This window comes from Physella acuta, unplaced genomic scaffold (genome assembly GCF_028476545.2).
Source record: "Physella acuta isolate Inbredline_101_S28 unplaced genomic scaffold, ASM2847654v3 ptg000397l, whole genome shotgun sequence".
Taxonomy (NCBI): domain Eukaryota; kingdom Metazoa; phylum Mollusca; class Gastropoda; family Physidae; genus Physella; species Physella acuta.
In genome coordinates, this window is record NW_026731916.1 from 584,398 (window position 1) to 604,938 (window position 20,541).

At 37.4% G+C, this 20,541-nt stretch overlaps 1 protein-coding gene across 1 annotated transcript; it reads left to right on the plus strand.

Moving 5' to 3' along the window:
* The first annotated feature begins 1,606 nt into the window (after nucleotides 1-1,606).
* On the plus strand, nucleotides 1,607-16,628 carry LOC131942240 (uncharacterized). Its single transcript, XM_059301986.1, has 16 exons — nucleotides 1,607-1,877; nucleotides 2,185-2,240; nucleotides 3,299-3,516; nucleotides 4,598-4,718; nucleotides 6,196-6,262; nucleotides 6,521-6,616; nucleotides 7,044-7,234; nucleotides 8,344-8,418; nucleotides 9,514-9,617; nucleotides 11,103-11,193; nucleotides 11,997-12,137; nucleotides 12,438-12,503; nucleotides 13,230-13,299; nucleotides 14,182-14,260; nucleotides 14,776-14,873; nucleotides 16,408-16,628. The coding sequence occupies exons 1-16, from the start codon at nucleotides 1,607-1,609 to the stop codon at nucleotides 16,626-16,628; spliced, it is 1,965 nt and encodes a 654-aa protein (XP_059157969.1).
* The last annotated feature ends 3,913 nt before the right edge of the window (nucleotides 16,629-20,541 follow it).

Sequence of the window (20,541 nt, forward strand, 5' to 3'; positions counted from 1 at the left end):
GCTAGTGTTTCTTTTAGACTTATTTCTACGAGGAGGTGGACATAAAACTATCGGGGTAAGGGTAGGGGCTGCGGACAAGTAAACGTATGTGTTTTCTATATAAATTATATTTCAAAAAAGATGCCCGAAAGAAACTCTGAACAGAGCTGGGTGCAGTGTTTCCTCCAGACTTGGAATTTCCGCTGGGGGGGGGGGGGGGGGCACTTGTAAAAGTATATTTTTTTCTATATAAATTCCATTTCGCTCGGGGTGGGGCGGTAGAGATGCCTTGAAGAAATTCTGGCTGGGTGGACTCAGGGACGTTTAACTGACTGCAACCCGGATTCTAATTGCAAGAATACTAGCCATACGAAATATATTCCGTCAAATAGACATCAAATAACCTTTTTGTTTTCTAAAATACATTATCAAATATATAAAGACGCTCCTTAAGTTACCATATCCATAAACAAAGGCTATGGAAGCACACAAGATGAAAAACGTTCAGAATGTCACATAATCGACACTGGTGGGTATGCACCTGTGTCAGTTCACTAGCACAGTTATCTACACAATTTCAAATGGTCACTATACCACTACATCGAGAATCTATCTACATGTCCCAAACTAGTTATTTAGTTTAAATTATTTACTATCCCATTGCACTATTAACCCTGTATTAGAGAGTACATAAAACGCACAAACTTGCCCACCATATCTAGGCATACAAAAGTGATATATCAGTGCACATTGGGGGAAAACCCGATTCGCATCCTCATCAATGCTAACTTTTGATGAACGGAAGACCAAACCGATATAGGCAACTCCAAGGTGATTGAAGAAGGTAAACACGTCTTTCCAATAACACGGTATATTATTATCTATAATTTAAATGTTGTATTTCAGTTACTCCTTTAGATCCTAGAATACTTAAGTTGCAGAGTGTTAGCGAAATCAAATTTACGTCTTTTGATGATTTTATTTTTTTTTATTTATAGCAATAACCTTTTGGTTAACTTCAGGGTCATTATTAGGGTCAGAGTTTTTTTTAATACTTAAATGCGAAAAGAATCGGCCTAACCAAATACAAAAGAAAAAATAAGTTGTCGGTTAAATATATCACAACAGGATATAGTTAATCCATCGCATCTGTGTTACCAGCCATCAGGCCTAAATCTTCGCCAACAGCATCTGACATAGATCTACATGAGTTGAGATGAAGGATGGGGGGACGACTAGAGAAGTACTTTTATAAAAACGGAACGTCATAAGTGTATCTTTTGCAGTCGCTATATGTGGATGTGGTTTCCCCACCCTGTCACATTCTTCCATCCCGTGGTCTAAAATTAGATTAAATTTGTTTACATTACCCCCCCCCTCCCCATCCTCCATCTTGGAACCAAATCCGTGCATGAAACCCTGGAGGTTATTTGAAGTAACCTAATGTTTACTCAGTTCATTATCCACCGCGTTTAAAAATATTTTGTTTTCTTCATACATTCCAACAGGTTCGAACGAGAATGCCACTATTTGCTTTCACGTGCATCTCCGCGCGTGTTTCCGATTAGTGAAGCTAGATCATTATTTTTTACTCACGCTTATCGTACTACCCCGCTCACTCCCACCAATGGCTCACCTACGCGCATTGCTCATCTTGGCCTGGATCATCCATGCGACCACACCCCAGACTCACGACCTTCAGAACCCGCCGCAGGTGCCAGAGGTCAAGGACGAGTCAGGGATCCGCGCGGACAATAAAAGTGACGTCCACTTTAGGAAGATATCCGATACATCAAGCTACAAGGCCCATGGAGAATCGGACGTTGGCGCCATTGGCCCGTACTACAAACTTGCATACGGTATCGCTAAGGCCTCCATGGAGGGAGAGTTTCCACATGGTATGTATGTGTAGCAGAAAGTAAACAATACTTTCAAAATTAAAAAAATTACTTATAGTTTCCATGTGGTATATGTAACATATTGTAAACAATACTTTCAAAATTAAAAAAAGTTTACTTATAGTTTCCATATGGTATGTTTGTTTATATATATATATATATATATATATATATATATATATATATATATATATATATATATATATATATATATATATATATGTATATTATACATATACATATACATATGCATGTTGTGCTTAAGAATATGCTTATACACCGTACAAAGGATTTATTGTATCACTAGATTCACTTCGTAAAACACAACACGGAACTGACAAATATGAAGAGGATTGGAAAAAGGTAAGATGTGTCAAATTTGAATCGTCTAAACAACGTATTGACCTCGATGCTTCTTTTCCATACAGCATACCTCCACACATCTACAGCACTATACAGCATACATTTACACCTGTGTCTCATGAGAAACACCTATAGATGCATAAAGCATAGCTCTATAGCTATACGATATACATCCACAGCTCTATACAGCATACGTCCTCATATGTATATCATACGTCCCACCAGAAGATTCATTCAGCATACAACATATAAACTACGACAATATTAACTATTATCTCTATATCCTTGGTTCAACAACTCACATCTAGCTGCCCTTTATACACGCTAGAGTTTTGACCTGATTGTATAACACCAGAGTTAAGATATATGTGCTTTTACCACGCTCTTAAGAGACACCGAAAAAGAACATGTTCACAATCCAGTGACGCTGATATATTCTATATGAGACGATGATGTCCAGCAGTAGAGTTCTTGAGCTTAAACTCGAAGGTCTCGAGTTCGGATATCGGTCTGGACTCAAGACATGTATAGACAGCCCTGATGGGCATCTGACTAACAGTAGAGAAAGTAAAGTCGGCTGGGCATAGTGCTGACCACATTATCCCCTCACATGCAGTGGTCAAGAGTATTTTTTTTCTTTTAGGTAGGGGGGCGGGTGTATGACTAAATTTTTCGGGTGGGGGGACACTATTTAAAAGTATATATTTTCTATATAAATTCCATTTTGTCAGAGGGGGGGGGGGGAAATCGAGACTTTTATCAGGGTGGGGGGCGGAAACGGAGCGCCCCCCACCCCCAACCCCCCACCCCTTTCCGAAGAAATGACTGGAAGATGAACTATACTACATCTGAACTATAGGCCAATAGGTTAGAAAAGGGAATCTTAATTTTAAAATCTTCTTTGCAAGTGTAGGTGCCCAATAGAAACATACCATTATTACCTCAAATTCGTTATCTTACTAGATTAAAGCACATATTAAATTAAACCTAATATAGTCAACAGTTAACTAACAAGCAATTGTACTAAAACACATTATATTATTTAATGCCTTGATCAGCTGCTAGACACATACATCGGCTTCTTCATCACCGTGCTGTTCGGCGTGGTGCTAGTGATCATCTTCCCCATCGTCTGCCTCGGCTGCTGCATCTACATCTACTGCTGCTGTTGCTGCAAGAAGCCGGAGCCCAAGTCACCACGAGAGGGCGTCTACAGGAAAAAGTGCTGCCTGTACGTCACGTTGATTGTACTTGCCGTCTTGATCCCTTTCGCCATGTAAGTATAAATTGGTAATGGGATTTAATGATATTTTGACGCTAAGAGGAACAGTTTATGACCGTTCATTTTATAACCATTCGTTTTATATATATATATATATATATATATATATATATATATATATATATATATATATATATATATATATATATATATATAATCACATGTCACATACTAAGTGTGTTATTAAATAGCATACACATGTATTGAAAACAAAATTGAAATTGAATTTTCCGATAGTTGTAATTGATAAAAAAGAAAGCGCAATTTTTTATTTGTTAAGTGTGTAACGGTAAGTGGATAATGTGTGGGATATAAACGTATGTAGCTGAATCAGAATAATCGTTTGCTATCATATCACATAACAGTAGCGTGGGGGAATAAAGTAAAAAAAAATAGTATCTTTTCGAAACGGACGGTCCATGGAGCAGATGAAATAGAGTTCACAAATTCCTTTGACATCGAGATATGTTTGAATCTTTCCCTAACGTTAGTCAGATACCCTTCTGAATTCAGTGCACTCAGGGACGTCATACAAACTCGAGCCAGAGATCTCGAGACGTTTTAGTTTCCAATCACTCGCTCTACCCATCGGCCATGTCTTCACATGGCTGGTGGGCGGGGCGGGGGGGGGGTGGGATGGGTGACATATTAATACTGTTAAAACGATGCCCATGGTTTTTTTTATATATCGTCGATAAAATATTTGACCATACAATTTATATTATCAGAATGTCTAGATTATATATATATATATTATTTTTAATGGTCACAAGTTGTTATAAAATATGATTTAATCAATTTGTTTTTTCACGAATGGTGGTACATTTTAGCAATTGAAAAATCATTACTTAAGATAATCGTTTATTTTCTTTAAATCATTAGGCACTTCCCCAAACTACGATCCCCATAAACTCTGTAAATACTACATCCCAACCCACATACATCGTACCTAATATTACACCACCACCCACATACATCCTACTTAATATTACATCACCACCCACATACATCCTACCTAATATTACATCCCCACCCACATACATCCAAACTAAAATTTCATACCTTATCTGAACAGTGTGGGAATCTGCCTCATGTTCGCCTCCAACGAGCATCTCAGGGATTCCATTCACGAACTTGGAACCAGCGACTTCGAGTTACTGGATGACGTCACAACATACATCAGATCATCCGTTGACGTAAGCTCCTCTGTGTCTGTCATAGTCCCTAAGGTCAAGCCCCCCCCCCCCCCCGAAGAGATGCCTGAAAGAAACTCTGATCCACTACGTTTGTATAGAACTACTCAAGTAATCCGATGTTTTTGTATAGAACTACTCAAGTAATCCGATGTTTTTGTATAGAACTACTCAAGTAATCCGATGTTTTTGTATAGAACTACTCAAGTAATCCGATGTTTTTGTATAGAACTACTCAAGTAATCCGATGTTTTTGTATAGAACTACTCAAGTAATCCGATGTTTTTGTATAGAACTACTCAAGTAATCCGATGTGTTTGTATAGAACTACTCAAGTAATCCGTTACGTTTGTATAGAACTACTCAAGTAATCCGATGTTTTTGTATAGAACTACTCAAGTAATCCGATGTTTTTGTATAGAACTACTCAAGTAATCCGATGTTTTTGTATAGAACTACTCAAGTAATCCGATGTTTTTGTATAGAACTACTCAAGTAATCCGATGTTTTTGTATAGAACTACTCAAGTAATCCGATGCGTTTGTATAGAACTACTCAAGTAATCCGATGTTTTTGTATAGAACTACTCAAGTAATCCGATGTTTTTGTATAGAACTACTCAAGTAATCCGATGTTTTTGTATAGAACTACTCAAGTAATCCGATGTTTTTGTATAGAACTACTCAAGTAATCCGATGTTTTTGTATAGAACTACTCAAGTAATCCGTTACGTTTGTATAGAACTACTCAAGTAATCCGATGTGTTTGTATAGAACTACTCAAGTAATCCGATGTGTTTGTATATAACTACTCAAGTAATCCGTTACGTTTGTATAGAACTACTCAAGTAATCCGTTACGTTTGTATAGAACTACTCAAGTAATCCGATGTTTTTGTATAGAACTACTCAAGTAATCCGATGTTTTTGTATAGAACTACTCAAGTAATCCGATGTTTTTGTATAGAACTACTCAAGTAATCCGATGTTTTTGTATAGAACTACTCAAGTAATCCGATGTTTTTGTATAGAACTACTCAAGTAATCCGTTACGTTTGTATAGAACTACTCAAGTAATCCGATGTGTTTGTATAGAACTACTCAAGTAATCCGTTACGTTTGTATAGAACTACTCAAGTAATCCGATGTGTTTGTATAGAACTACTCAAGTAATCCGCTGTGTTTGTATAGAACTACTCAAGTAATCCGTTACGTTTGTATAGAACTACTCAAGTAATCCGTTGTGTTTGTATAGAACTACTCAAGTAATCCCTTACGTTTGTATAGAACTACTCAAGTAATCCGATGTGTTTGTATAGAACTACTCAAGTAATCTGCTGTGTTTGTATACAGCTGTTTAATTAATTCACTTGGGATATCTCTAGATATCGTCGACCATGTTTACATCAGATCTCCTCTGTACGGTTATCTAAATACAATGTAGAGGCCTATAAGTTTTAAAGTTATATTTTAATCCTTCAGCAAGCTGATCAGCTAGTCAACAAAGACTTCACATTCTCAAGGACTGTGTTGAACCGGGTCCTACAGAGTAAGATATACTTGTGTGTTAGATTAAGCTAAATTTGACATTTTTTGAAAATAATAACCCTTGATTGAAATTTGGATTTTAATTTAAGTTAGCATTTGCCTTTTTTTGACGCTTCAAGACAACCGATTTAAGGTTTGTTCTGATTAATAATTCCATTCCTACATAAAAAATTCATCGATTGCATTTTTTCACGTATTAAAAACTTTAACAAAGGTATATAGATTGTCAGCAATGTTTCTATATTCTCCGTCTTTGTAGATATCGGTGGTATTCTCGGAGAAGATGTCAAGCAAAAGGTCATGGACAGGCTGCGATTGCACAAATTATACGACGACGTTATAAACTTGGAAAATTGTACGTATGATTTTTACTATTTTCATTACTAGCTTTGCGATTGTTCTGGTTTTTTTTTCACATTTTTTTTCATTACTTTAAGTACACATTTAAAAACAAGTCATTAATTATATATAATTATATATAAATAGACGCATTAAAATAAATAAATAAATAAGTAAGTAAGTAGTTTTGTACATATAGGAGGTCCGAGTGTTCGGGTTGGTAAAATTAATTGTTGCTGAATCGGTAGGTCCCGAGTTCTAGTCGAGACAACTCCAAAATCAAGCAACTGCTGCCTAATAGCTTGTTCTTGGTTGGATAAAGGCTGGAAGCAAATCCAAGAAAACAAAATCGGGCCGAAATCAGAGTCAAAGGCCAAAATGGCGCATAAACAGTTGACACGTACACTCAATTGTGTTATTTATATTACTTATATACCGTACAGCTTCCAACCTACTTAATGGAGCGATGGAAGACTTGGTAGCCAGTAGAGAGACAATTATAAGAGAAGCCACCATTTTTCTGGCAGACCTAAAGCATATCCAGGCTGAGATCAATAGAATCCAGGACCCACGATTTCGTGAGGCTTGCCCCAACTACACCGTTACCTCAGACCGGTTCAATCCCGCTGTAATGGTACGTGTTCACTCATGCTGTGTGTCTGACGTTTATGTTGGTAAAGAGGGGACCGACCGGCGCGGTTGAGTCGATTAAGCTAAGTCTAGAGTTTGAATCCTCTGGTAGATGATACTCGATAGCTGGGGACAACAACTCTTCTAGGAGAGACAACTCCAAAATCAAAGAACTGCTGCCTTGTAGTTTGTCCTTGATTGGACAAAGGCTATGGAAGCAAATTAAAAAAAAAAGCAGGCTGAAATCGGAGTCAAATGGCACTAAATAGTTAACTGGTAATACTTAATTGTGTTGGAGGGAATCCATGTCAACACTAAAATTAAGAACGAAGAAGAAAGAAATTAGTGTTGAGAGACGAATGCTGATTAAACGTTCTAACGTAATCCACATCTCTCTATTTTTCCTTTAGAGTGGCAAATCTTGTAACTCAAATCTAGACACAATAATACAACGATCTATTTTACAGTTTAATTCGTCTCCGATGACAATACACGCATAGACAGTTTTGCATTTAATTGTTCGTCATTAATATTAATTTAAAAATAACTGTATTCAATATCAGGAAGTGAGACAACTCATTGAAGTAATTGCGCTTTCCTCGTGTGTGATTTACTTAGTTAACGCTTGTTCTTTCACCTAAGTGAAATCAATAACGTTTTGAAGAAATTTAGTCATATAAAGTAACTTATTAATTAGATAAAGGCCTACCTTTAAAAATATATTGTATTAATAGCTTTTAAACGTTATGACCTTAGAGTTATAATTTTCAAAAATCTACGTACTAAACTTTAGGAAAGCTTAGATAATATAGTATCATGTATGTTATTATTTTCATGTTTATAAGTTCCTAATAACATGGTTCTGCCTACCCTTGTTCGAGTGGGGAAGCAGCAATAGAGGAACATTATTAAACAAAAAAAATAATTAAAAAAAAAAATAGTGTACACTGTTTTGCATTAATTTGACTATCTTGGAAGCTGCATGTCCTTGAAATCACTTGAAAATAAAACTCAAATTTATGAAATAAATCACATTTTAGTGCAAGTCGAAGAATATTTATCAACGTTAGTGACTAAAAACCCTCAAGATTTTTCAATTGTTTATTTTAACAGCTGCCAGACGAATCTGCAAAGAACAGATACCTGAATCGGGTGATATCTCGCGGTGTTTACGCAATGACTTTAGAGGTAGGTAGATGGTACTGAACTTATTGTCAGCCGTTACTGAATTGATAAGCAGGTAGCCGTTACGAAACTCATACAAATGTATAGTAACTTCTACATTTGTAAGAGTTTCGTAACGGCTACCTTCGTATGAGTTTAGTAACTAAACTCATTCGAAGGTAGCCGTTACCGAACTCATAGTCGAGATGCTGTTACTGAACTTGTAAACAGGTAGCAGTTACTAAACTGATAGACAGGTAGTCGTTACTGAACTTATAGACAGGTAGCCGTTACTGAACTTATAGACAGGTAGCCGTTCCTGAATTTAAAGACAGGTAGCCGTAACTGAACTTTTAGACAAGTAGCCGTTACTGAACATATAGACAGGTAGCCGTTGCTGAACTTATAGAAAGGTAGCCGTTATTAAACTTATAGACAGGTAGCCGTTACTGAACGTATTAACAGGTAGCCGTTGCTGAACTTTTAGACAGTTGGCCGTTACTGAACTTAAAGTCAATTTTAAAAGTATAAATTACAAGCGAAATTGTTTAATTTAAAATGTTGATGTGCTTTATTTGTAAAACGAAAACAGATAAAATACAACCGGACAAAATTAACTTCCAGTTAAAAAGGTATTTAAATAGTCATTAGACTAGGCGTTAAAAATATTTTTTGGTCTGGTACACATTTTAAATTTCGATTATTATTGTTCTAGATTATGTTAATTTCAATAAAAATATTTTTTAACATAAGTAAACTAAGTAAAGTTCCCTTTCAAACCTGATGGTCTATAGGGCAAGTGAAGTAGAGTTCACTTGTTTCTGTGACCTCGGTATATGAGGAGCTAATGTGGTCAGCACTATGCCCAGCCGCCTTTACTTTCCCTAACGTGAGTTAGGTACTCATTAGAGCTGGGTGGACTCAGAGACGGCCTACTGACATTAACTGCTAGACCACTCCGCCCCCTTCTTTTTAAACATAAGTATGAACGAATTCCACATCGGCACTTTTTAAAAATTTACATGTGAAACAAAGTAGGATAAAGCCGATCAACAAACTGCTATTGACACCTTGTGCAGTAAAAAGCGTTTTTTACATCGTTTCGTTAACATTTTTCAGCTCATTGTCGAGTATAAATTGCTTGGGACCCCGAACTCGACGTGGCTGTCTGATCAAATCTACCCTGACAAAAATATTTTCCTGAAATTGGTCGATATTATCAGGTAAGTTATATTCTAATGTCATAGATATTATCAGGTAAGTTATATTCTAATGTCATAGATATTATCAAGTAAGTTCTAATCAAATGTCATCAATATTATCAAGTAAGTTCTATTCTAATATCATAGATATTATCAAGTAAGTTATATTCTGTCATCGATATTATCAAGTAAGTTATATTCTAATATCATATATATTATCAAGTAAGTTCTATTCTGTCATCGATATTATCAAGTAAGTTCTATTCTAATGTCATAGATATTATCAGGTAAGTTATATTCTAATGTCATAGATATTATCAAGTAAGTTCTAATCAAATGTCATCAATATTATCAAGTAAGTTCTATTCTAATATCATAGATATTATCAAGTAAGTTCTATTCTGTCATCGATATTATCAAGTAAGTTATATTCTAATATCATATATATTATCAAGTAAGTTCTATTCTGTCATCGATATTATCAAGTAAGTTCTATTCTAATGTCATCGATATTATGAGGTAAGTTCTATTCTAATGTCACCACCTTCGTTGCTGTCAATACCCCCCCCCCCCCGTCGATTTCATTCATGTTAATCGCATCTAGATAATAGCTATGACACATTTAACTTAACCGAGTAAGTTTATCATTGTTTCCATTCGTTGCCAATACACATGGGCAGATGAAGTAGAGTTTATATGAAGGTATAGCACTATGCCCAGCCGCCTTTGTTTTCCCTAGCGTGAGGTAGGTAGCCATCGGAGCTATGTGGACGTTCTACTGACTTGAACCTGGATTCGAACTCGAGACTGTCGGGTTAGCAGTTTAGCACTCTACCGCTAAGTCACGACGTCCCTAAAACAATAGAAGCTAGAAACAATATATTTAATCAATTAATTGTAAGTGTTCAAAATAGTCCTGAGCTTAACACTAACCTAGCCCTACTACTGAGATAATCAAAACCAACCCACTATCCATGGGCGTGTTAAGAGAATATCTATTTGTCTATGCTTTCAGTATATTGCATAGTTATGTGCCAATTTCCTAAAGACATTGTTCTAATACTTTAGAAACTCTAGCGCTAAGCTTAGCCACTCTACTAGACATAACCATAATAATCCATATCCCGTAATGTTTAAAGTAAATTTATAGCACATGTGTAACTGACGTTCTGCTACTACAGTATCTTGGACAGGCAGAGAGTATACTAAGGTTAGCATGAAGTGTTACTTGAATTGAAGAGGAGGGAAATGCCGTGTGTCCTTTAACATGGATCAATCATGAGATAGGCTGTAATATCCACGTCCAAAAATGTTACGAATAAATCAAGTTTACAAGATTTTAAAAGCTTATTTTTTTTTTGTCTTTTTAAATAGCGGTTATAAACCAACTTGAAACCACCCTCTTTGAAATAAAACACTCAAATAGCACTTAACACATCCAGTATATTCCAATCATTATTAAATAGTATTCAAAAAGAGCTAATTATAAAACTGTTTTTATCAAAGGTCCTGTAGTAATGGTTCGACTGCCTACAAAGCTTTTAAAATGAAGGAGGCCCACGTTTTTGGCCTGACCGAAATCAAGGACTACGGGAAGGTAACCATTTTTATTTCGACATTGTTTATTGGAAATCTCCAGCAAGGAAACGTAACAGCATCGACAAAATACATTAATATTTTTAGTGAAGTGGTTCTTAATCTGGGTTCGATTGAGCCTCAAGGGTGTCGGTAAGTTAGTCTCAGGGGTACAGTGGAGGCCAAGACACACATCCAACTCATATGGTTCAGGTTAGGATTATTTCAGTGGTGACGAGAAAGCTATTATTAAACAGTCTTTTCATTGGGATAATCGTGGCCTTTACCAGATTTTCTGCCAGGCATCTCTTCGCTGGGTGGGAGGGGCGGGTGTGGGGGTGGAGTCCCTCCGAAGAACATCTACCGGAACAAAATATTATTTATATAGAAAATAAATACTTTCACCAATGTCCGACCCTCCCCCCCCCCCCAACCCGGAAATTTTAGTCCGCCCCCCCCCCCGGCCCCGAAACTTTCAAGCCCCCCCCCCCCCCCCCCCGGGAGAAAAAAATAGTCTGGAAAATAACTGCAGTATAAAGGACTTGTTTCACTATCGAGTTAAGTCCAAAATGATGTCACTGTCGATATTTCCATTGTACACGTAGTTGTCTTTAATTTGTAAGGATACTAACAATAATCGTTTTAAGTCTATTAAACTCGTGGATTATATACCTTCAAAAAGATTAAAAAACCACTGAGTTCGTTAGACAAGATTCTCTAAAACTTATACACTGTCCGCAAGTGTAAATGGTTTTTTGTCAAATCGTATCCTACCTTAGTTTGATTGGGTGGTACTCCCTTAAAAAAAGATCAATTTTTCGACAGAATTCTAATATCGGGGAGAATGGTGATAAGTTTGACGCAAACTTTGGTAACATTCAAATCTCAACTGCTGAAATGTTGGAATTCGTCAAGAGTATGAAAACCTTTGATGAGAAGATGCAGTACTCTGAGTACGAGGAAATGGTGAGTTGAAAGATAGAGACTAATGGCAATATAAAAATGCATTTTAACGTTTTCGAATTTATTTATTTTCAAGGTCTCGAGTTCGGATAACGGTCTGGACGAGTCTGCAAGAAACGTCTATATAGCCCCCCTCCCCCGAAGATTTCAAGTAACCCCCCCCCCCCCACACCAAAATAAATCAATTATTTATGTTTAATTATATTCCATTTTTGTGTATAATAAGATGAACCAGTCACAGCTTTATATATTTAATTCATTCTTTAAATTTAAAATGTGTATGTGTTCAAATCTATGTTCCAGCTTCCTGTTACACTGTTTTGGTCTGGTTTGTTACTGACTGTGATCTGGCTCGTTGTAGGAAATATGGTAGGCTGTTGTATCTTTTACCTTTTAGCCACGAAAGTCCGCTAGAAAACGAGTTTTACCGTTATTTCGTGTTTTTGAAAATAAAACAAGCTTTGGGAAAAAATCAACGTCAATTTTGAGGGGCGTTGTAGGCTGAGGTTTGACGCCATTTTTTAGGGAAGGGGTCTGGCTTTTTGTGACGATTTGTAATTTAGAAGAGGGAGGAGATACAAATCGTCCAAAAATCGTGACGTGATTTATGGATGACCCCTAACTCTAACCCTAACCCAAACCCTAACCCTAACCATAATCAAGACCCCAACCCTGACTCTAACCCTCCATTTGACCTTTACCGTCACACCAAAACCTAGCCCTAGCCGAAGCGCTAGCCCTTGAGCTAACTCTAACTCTAAACCTTGCCCTAGCCCTGACCCTAACACAAGCCCCTAGCGCGGACCTTGTGTAACCCAAAATCTAAACATAAACCGAAGTCAAACCCAAACCCTAGCCCTAATCCTGACTGTACCTTCAGGTATAATAGGAGGGTAATGCCCTAATTGGCGGGCGGAGGGTTAATTGATAGAGGTGGGGGGGTATTTACTCCGGGACTCATATCAGAGGTAAATGTTTGGAGGGCCTTGGGTAGGTGGGATAAAGCCCTGTTCCCGTTGAATCTAGATTTCAACAGCAGAGCTTTAAAACTCAAATGTGGACAGCACAGCTGTTGAATTCACATTTCTATCCTAGAGCTCAAAAAGGAGCCAATACACCGCCGCTAAATGTTTCCTGCTATGGACTTGTTTTGACTGTGCTTCCTGTAAGTATTAAGCCAAACAATCAAACAATAAAAAAAACAATTAAACAATAAAACATTCAAACAGTCAAACAGTGAAATAGTCAAACAATCAGACAATTAAACAATAAAACAAAAAATAAATTTATCAAATATCTAGCAATAACAATCATTTAGATCGATCGATCTATTTGGATTTTAGATTTTATTTAGACATGTACATGTATATATATATATATATATATATATATATATATATATATATATATATATATATATATATATATATATATATATATATATTTATTTATTTATTTATTTATTTGTTTATTTATTTATTTATGTATTTATTTATTTTATTTATTTATTTATTTATTCATTCATTCATTCATTCATTCATTCATTCATTCATTCATTCATTCATTCATTCATTCATTCATTCATTCATTCATTCATTCGTTCATTCGTTCATTCGTTCATTCATTCATTCATTCATTCATTCATTCATTCATTCATTCATTCATTCATTCATTCATTCATTCATTCATTCATTCATTCATTCATTCATTCATTCATTCATTCATTCATTCATTCATTCATTCATTCATTCATTCATTCATTCATTCATTCATTCATTCATTCATTCATTCATTCATTCATTCATTCATTCATTCATTCATTCATTCATTCATTCATTCATTCATTCATTCATTCATTCATTCATTCATTCATTCATTCATTCATTCATTCATTCATTCATTCATTCATTCATTCATTCATTCATTCATTCATTCATTCATTCATTCATTCATTCATTCATTCATTCATTCATTCATTCATTCATTCATTCATTCATTCATTTATTTATTTATTTATTTATTTATTTATTTAATTTATTATTTATAGCCGCATGCAACAAAGTTAGTCAGTTCATCGGACTGTGCAAAAAGCTCGAAGTGTGCCAAAACAATGTTTGCACGGAATTGTAAGTACTTCTGTTATTTTAACCTTCTTTTCAACACACGATCTACCAAATAACTAGTGTCCAAAAAGGAGCTTCTAGGGAAATATACGCAGCGAAAAAAATGCTCAAGAAAAAAAAATTGTGCACACACAGAAAATGCGCAAAAAGTATTTCTGGCACACAATAAAAATTGCAAACAGAAATTTCTGGATACAGAAATTTCCCTATACAATAAACTGCGCATACAAAAATCGTTAAAATAAAAAAAAATAGCTTACCAAAAATAACTCATATAACTTAGCACTTACGCATGGCAATATATGTATGTATGTGTTTATTCTTGCATGTGTCCATGTTTCAGCTTGTAAGTGTCTGTTTGTATACATCAACATGCATATTTTATTCTTATTTCTGTATATTTTTGTATTGTTGTTTGGCGTCAGCAAAGCGTTGACCACCTAGCTTTCCGTTGCGCAATTTTGTTTTTTTTTTTGGAAACCTTTTGCGCCGACAATTAATTATGTTTATATTTTTAGGCCTGAAGCGGAAGCCAACGGTTTGAAGATGGACTCTGGCCCAAATTATCCGAGACTTTTGTGTTTCATCCTAGCCTGTGTCATGATTATCGTAATAAGTAAGGCATTATTTTAAAAACGGGAGTTTTCTTCCTTACACTTTCTATAACAGTTGTATATATATATATATATATATATATATATATATATATATATATATATATATATATATATATATATATATATATATCAATGTATGATTGTGTGTGTGTGTATCTGTCTGTCAGTCTTTTATGCATTACTACATCTTTCATCGGATCGCCATGAAACTTTAAGAAGTTGTTGAGAATACTCATAGGGAAGTTTCTGCGAAGAAAAAAAATTTCAAATTCGCAGGGGTGACGCTCCGGCAGGGCGCGATATGTTTTTTTTTCTCTATATACGGTATATAAAGATAAAAGTCGATTGCGGTTTGACACCGTTCATTCGATGGCCATCAAACTTATGGGAGTTGACTAAAACACTCTTGGGGATTTTATTTCGCACGGGCGGCCCCGGCAGGATGCGATTTAGCGAACTGTTTTTTTTCTCGTGAGCGCTCTGGGGATTCCGTTCGTTCTAAGCAGTGTGATAGACAATGGATAAGATGGGGCGTTACAGTCGCTCACTAAATTGAATCAGGCATGTCCACCGGCGAATCAGAAAAATCAACGTAGGTTCGATTATTAACAGGGTTGCTTCCATTTGTCCGTAAAAAAATCTAAACAGTTTTGTCACTTTGCATATGATGCATTAGCATCTATTTTTAGACGATCCGTTTAAAAATTGAGATCGAGCTTCTAATAATACACCATTAGTAACACTAAAAAATTGCATTAGTCCTACGTATGTTTATGACATGTCACATATATTTTTTTCTTTGTGTCAAAGAAAAAATCCTGTTGATTTGGGTCACTTTAGCAAATGACGCAATCTGCATCATTGTTTCAGGATGCTATTTTGCGCTCTGGGTTATCATGTAATCATGGATGTTTAGTAGGCTGGAGTTTTGTGGAGGGCAGACAGTTGGAGGGTGGGGTAGGTCTGTGGTGTTGGGGCAGGAAATTTCCTAGTAATTTGAGGTTTGTAGCGACACAAGAGTGCCGGATGCCAATCTCACAAGTGTCAAAAATGCAAGTTTATTTATAGGCTGATTCTCTTAATGGCCTGTTCACAATAATATCTACCATATTATTTTTAACACTAGTCCATATCAAGTTCTCCATATATCGCTGAAGATACTGATATTATAGCTTGTGAAAATATTTTGCGGACAGAGACAGAGAATTACGCACATGGGTTTTCTATATTATGATTTTCAGAAATGGGGCTCATATTCCATGTATAATCATGTATAATTTGTACACATTTTAAGAGTGTAAGAAATTACCATCTATGTAAATCTACAAAAGTCTCATATGTTGAATCTTGAGTTTTGTTGTGGTTAGGGTTAAGTTTAGAATTAGAGTTGTGTGATTTTCTCAAAGGTCCATATTAACCGTTTATTTTCCATGTCTGTTTGGCTTTAAAATGGGTGTGCACTTGGTTGAGTTAATTAACTTGTCTCCTTGTTGAGATTCATTTTCATTTAACGAAACGTTTACATTTTTACAGTTTTTAGAAGACAAATCTCAAGATACCTATGGCCAAGTCAAAATGCTGCTGTGCAAGTCAATGTAGCTCCAGCCCCCGTTCCGGCCCCACCAGTGAACGTTGCCGTCCCTCCCATAAATGTTGCTGCGCCATTACAACGCCCACCTCAGCGTGCAGCCGCTGTCACGGCACAGCAGAAAATTAACGACTACTACAAAGGGACAAGAAGACGACACCCATGAAGGAATATCTAAAATGATTTTTTGCTAACTTTTAATTTACATTTATTTATTTTTTTAATTGATTACGTACAAAATTAATTCAAGTATTTTTTTATAATTATATATTTACTATTTACAAAATAAAATCTTGTGTGAGAATCTTGTTGGTTGTAGTCATTTACAAATGACCTTATTAGTTATTCGGCATATTTTATGAATGGTGGAAAACCTACGAGGGGGTTAATTTTTCAAGATGGTCGCCGTTGTCGTAGTTACCAAGATTTTTCCACCAAATGTTTTAGTGGAAATGCATATGCTGATGTATTTTAACAAAGCTGTACAAAAATAACTGCTTTCTAACGAGTATTTAATTTTTTTTTTTTACCGAAGCCTCCCAATGTAACAGTCACATGACCATAGTGCAACAAACCATGCATGTTAAGGTATTTTATGGATATCAGATGCTTATAACTCCTAACGCAAGTTAAATCTGACCCAGAAATTGAGATTAATCTAGGGATCATAGAAATGAGATTTTTGAGACTCTAGAAACGCAATGTTTAGAATACTAGAAAATTGATGATTGGGACTTTATCAAACAGAAATGTTATAACCCTAGAACTAATAAGGTTGAATTGCTTCCTACCTATGACTTCTTTTTCTTGCTAACCTAGTGATTTGCATTGCTGTTAATGCTTGATATGTTGTTAGTCGTACACAATAATTAACTTCGAATTTTAGAGAACAGCTTTTTTTCTCTCCCCTCCCCGCCTGCCCTAATTGTAACAATCACAAATGAAAGACAGTCACCCACTAAAACGACGTCCCTTATCAAAATGCACACTTTAAAAATTCATATTTTTATTGTTTTGTTTTTTAAAAAGCAATTCATTCCAAAATAGTATCTGTCAAATGGGTAAATTTAATCACATTTTACTTTTATTTTTTTTTAAAGCAAAAGAATGACTAAAATCTAGTTTCTGGCTTTATTATTTAAAATACAAAAGTGTGTAGTCAGATTTAAGCTTTAACTCAACGGCATGTGCAACAAATTTTCACAAATGTCCGAACGACCACTCACCCCATAGGAGTATTTTGGAGTCGTTAATGGAAAACCCTTTAGTATCTATCTATAGAAATGTCAAGGTTAATGTTGTCAGATCGTTGACTATCTGTTTGTTGCACTATGGTCATGTGACAGTGTCATGTGTCATGTGTCATGTGACTGTGTCATGTGACTGTGTCATGTGACTGTGTCATGTGACTCTGTCATGTGACTGTGGCATGTGACTGTGGCATGTGACTGTGTCATGTGACTGTGTCATGTGACTGTGTCATGTGACTGTGGCATGTGACTGTGTCATGTGACTGTGTCATGTGACTGTGTCATGTGACTGTGTCATGTGACTGTGTCATGTGACTGTGTCGTGTGACTGTGTCATGTGTCATGTGACTGTGTCATGTGACTGTGTCATGTGACTGTGTCATGTGAATGTGTCATGTGACTGTGCCATGTGTCATGTGACTGTGTCATGTGACTGTGTCATGTGACTGTGTCATGTGACTGTGGCATGTGACTGTGGCATGTGACTGTGGCATGTGACTGTGTCATGTGACTGTGTCATGTGACTGTGGCATGTGACTGTGTCATGTGACTGTGTCATGTGACTGTGTCATGTGACTGTGGCATGTGACTGTGGCATGTGACTGTGGCATGTGACTGTGTCATGTGACTGTGTCATGTGACTGTGTCATGTGACTGTGTCATGTGACTGTGTCATGTGACTGTGTCATGTGACTGTGTCGTGTGACTGTGTCATGTGTCATGTGTCATGTGACTGTGTCATGTGACTGTGTCATGTGACTGTGTCATGTGAATGTGTCATGTGACTGTGCCATGTGTCATGTGACTGTGTCATGTGACTGTGTCATGTGACTGTGTCATGTGACTGTGGCATGTGACTGTGGCATGTGACTGTGGCATGTGACTGTGTCATGTGACTGTGTCATGTGACTGTGTCATGTGACTGTGTCGTGTGACTGTGTCATGTGTCATGTGTCATGTGACTGTGGCATGTGACTGTGGCATGTGACTGTGGCATGTGACTGTGGCATGTGACTGTGTCATGTGACTGTGTTATCTGACTGTGGCATGTGACTGTGTCATGTGACTGTGGCATGTGATGATCGATATGAGGACGGGTCAAGCTATCGATGAGCTGATTGATAGAGCCCATATGGACAAGAGAAGGGCAGAACTTAACAATCGAAACAATTCAAATTAATACTAATAGTTTCGCTGTCTGTCTATCTATCTATCTGACAAGAACGCTCTAGAGAAAACACAAGGAAAATAAAAACATGCACAGTAATTCGAAAAACGAAGTATGACGTCGACACATTTAGCGCACAGAGTAGAAAATAATCTCAAACCCAGAGAGTGCTCAAAGTTATATGACGTCATTGATTTTCGCGTTAACATTGAATAAAAAGGAAATGTTGTCTAATCTTAATGGTTTGCGTGAAGAGTTTCTTGCATACAATTCTTCGGGTAGGGGCGAAGCCCCACCCCCCGCGTAAGAATGTCTGAGACCCCCCCCCCTCGGGGAGGGGGCGGACACTGGAAAAAGTATATAATTATATTTCGTTGAATGGGACGGTAGACATGTTTTTTTTTTGGGGGGGGGGGGGTGGGGGGGGGTGGGGGGGTGGGGGGTGTGGTGTGTGTGGGGGGTGGGGGGTGGTGTGTGTGGGGGGTGGGGTGGTTTTAGTTTAGACTTTTTCCTCCCCAGAGAGGGGTGGGGGTACTTGAAATTTTCGGGGGCGGGGGTAGAATTTTCGGGGAAGGGGCGGACACTGGAAAAAGTATATAATTATATTTCGTTGAATGGGACGGTAGGCATGTTTTTTTTTTGGGGGGGGGGGGTGGAGGGGTGGGGGGGGGGGGGTGGTGTGTGTGGGGGGGGCGGTGTGTGGAGGGGGCGGTGTGTGTGGGGGGTGGGGGGGTGGGGGGTGGGGGTGGGGGGTGGTGTGTGGGGGTGGGGTGGGGTGGGGGTGGTGTGTGTGGGGGGGGGGGTGGGTTGGTTTTAGTTTAGAGAAAAGAGACAGCACTATCAAGCTAGCGCCCGGTGTATCCTTCCTCAACGGGCCATTTTTCTCGTCTATAATAATAGTTTCGCTGTCTGTGTATGTATCTATCTATCTGACAAGAACGCTCTGTCTGACAAGAACGCTCTAGAGAAAACATAAGAAAAAATTCTATCTGACAAGAACGCTCTAGAGAAAACACAAGCAAAATAAAAACATGCACAGTAATTCGAAAAACGAAATATGACGTCGACACATTTAGCATATTAAAGTTGAAAATAATCTCAAGGCGGAAAGTGCACACAGTAATATAATGACGTCATTGATTTCGCGTAAACATTGAATAAACAGGAAATGTTGTCTAATCTAAATGGTTTGCGTGAAGAGTTTCTTGCATACAATTCTTCGGGTAGGGGCGAAGCCCCACCCCCCGCGAAAGAACGTCTGAGGGGGGTGGGGATGGGGGTGGGGGGGGGTGAGTGGGGGGGGGTGGTTTTAATTTAGACTTTTTCCTCCCCGGAGAGGGGTGGGGGTACTTGAAATTTTCGGGGGCGGGGGTAGACACTGGAAAAAGTATATAATTATATTTCGTTGAATGGGACGGTAGACATGTTTTTTTAGGGGGTGGGGGTTGTGGGTGGGGGGTGGGGGGAGGGGGTGGTGTGTGTGGGGGGGGGGGATGGGGGGTGTGTGGGGGGGGGGTGGTTTTAATTTAGACTTTTTCCTCCCCGGAGAGGGGTGGGGGTACTTGAAATTTTCGGGGGCGGGGGTAGAATTTTCGGGGAGGGGGCGGACACTGGAAAAAGTATATAATTATATTTTGTTGAATGGGACGGTAGACATGCTT

Bases quoted from the DNA above. Each gene is read 5' to 3' on its own strand.
- LOC131942240 (XM_059301986.1), top strand. From the start codon at position 1,607: ATGGCTCACCTACGCGCATTGCTCATCTTGGCCTGGATCATCCATGCG. The intron at 3,517-4,597 runs GTAAGTATAAAT...TTATCTGAACAG, and splicing joins GTCTTGATCCCTTTCGCCAT to TGTGGGAATCTGCCTCATGT. The intron at 9,618-11,102 runs GTAAGTTATATT...TTTTTATCAAAG, and splicing joins AAATTGGTCGATATTATCAG to GTCCTGTAGTAATGGTTCGA.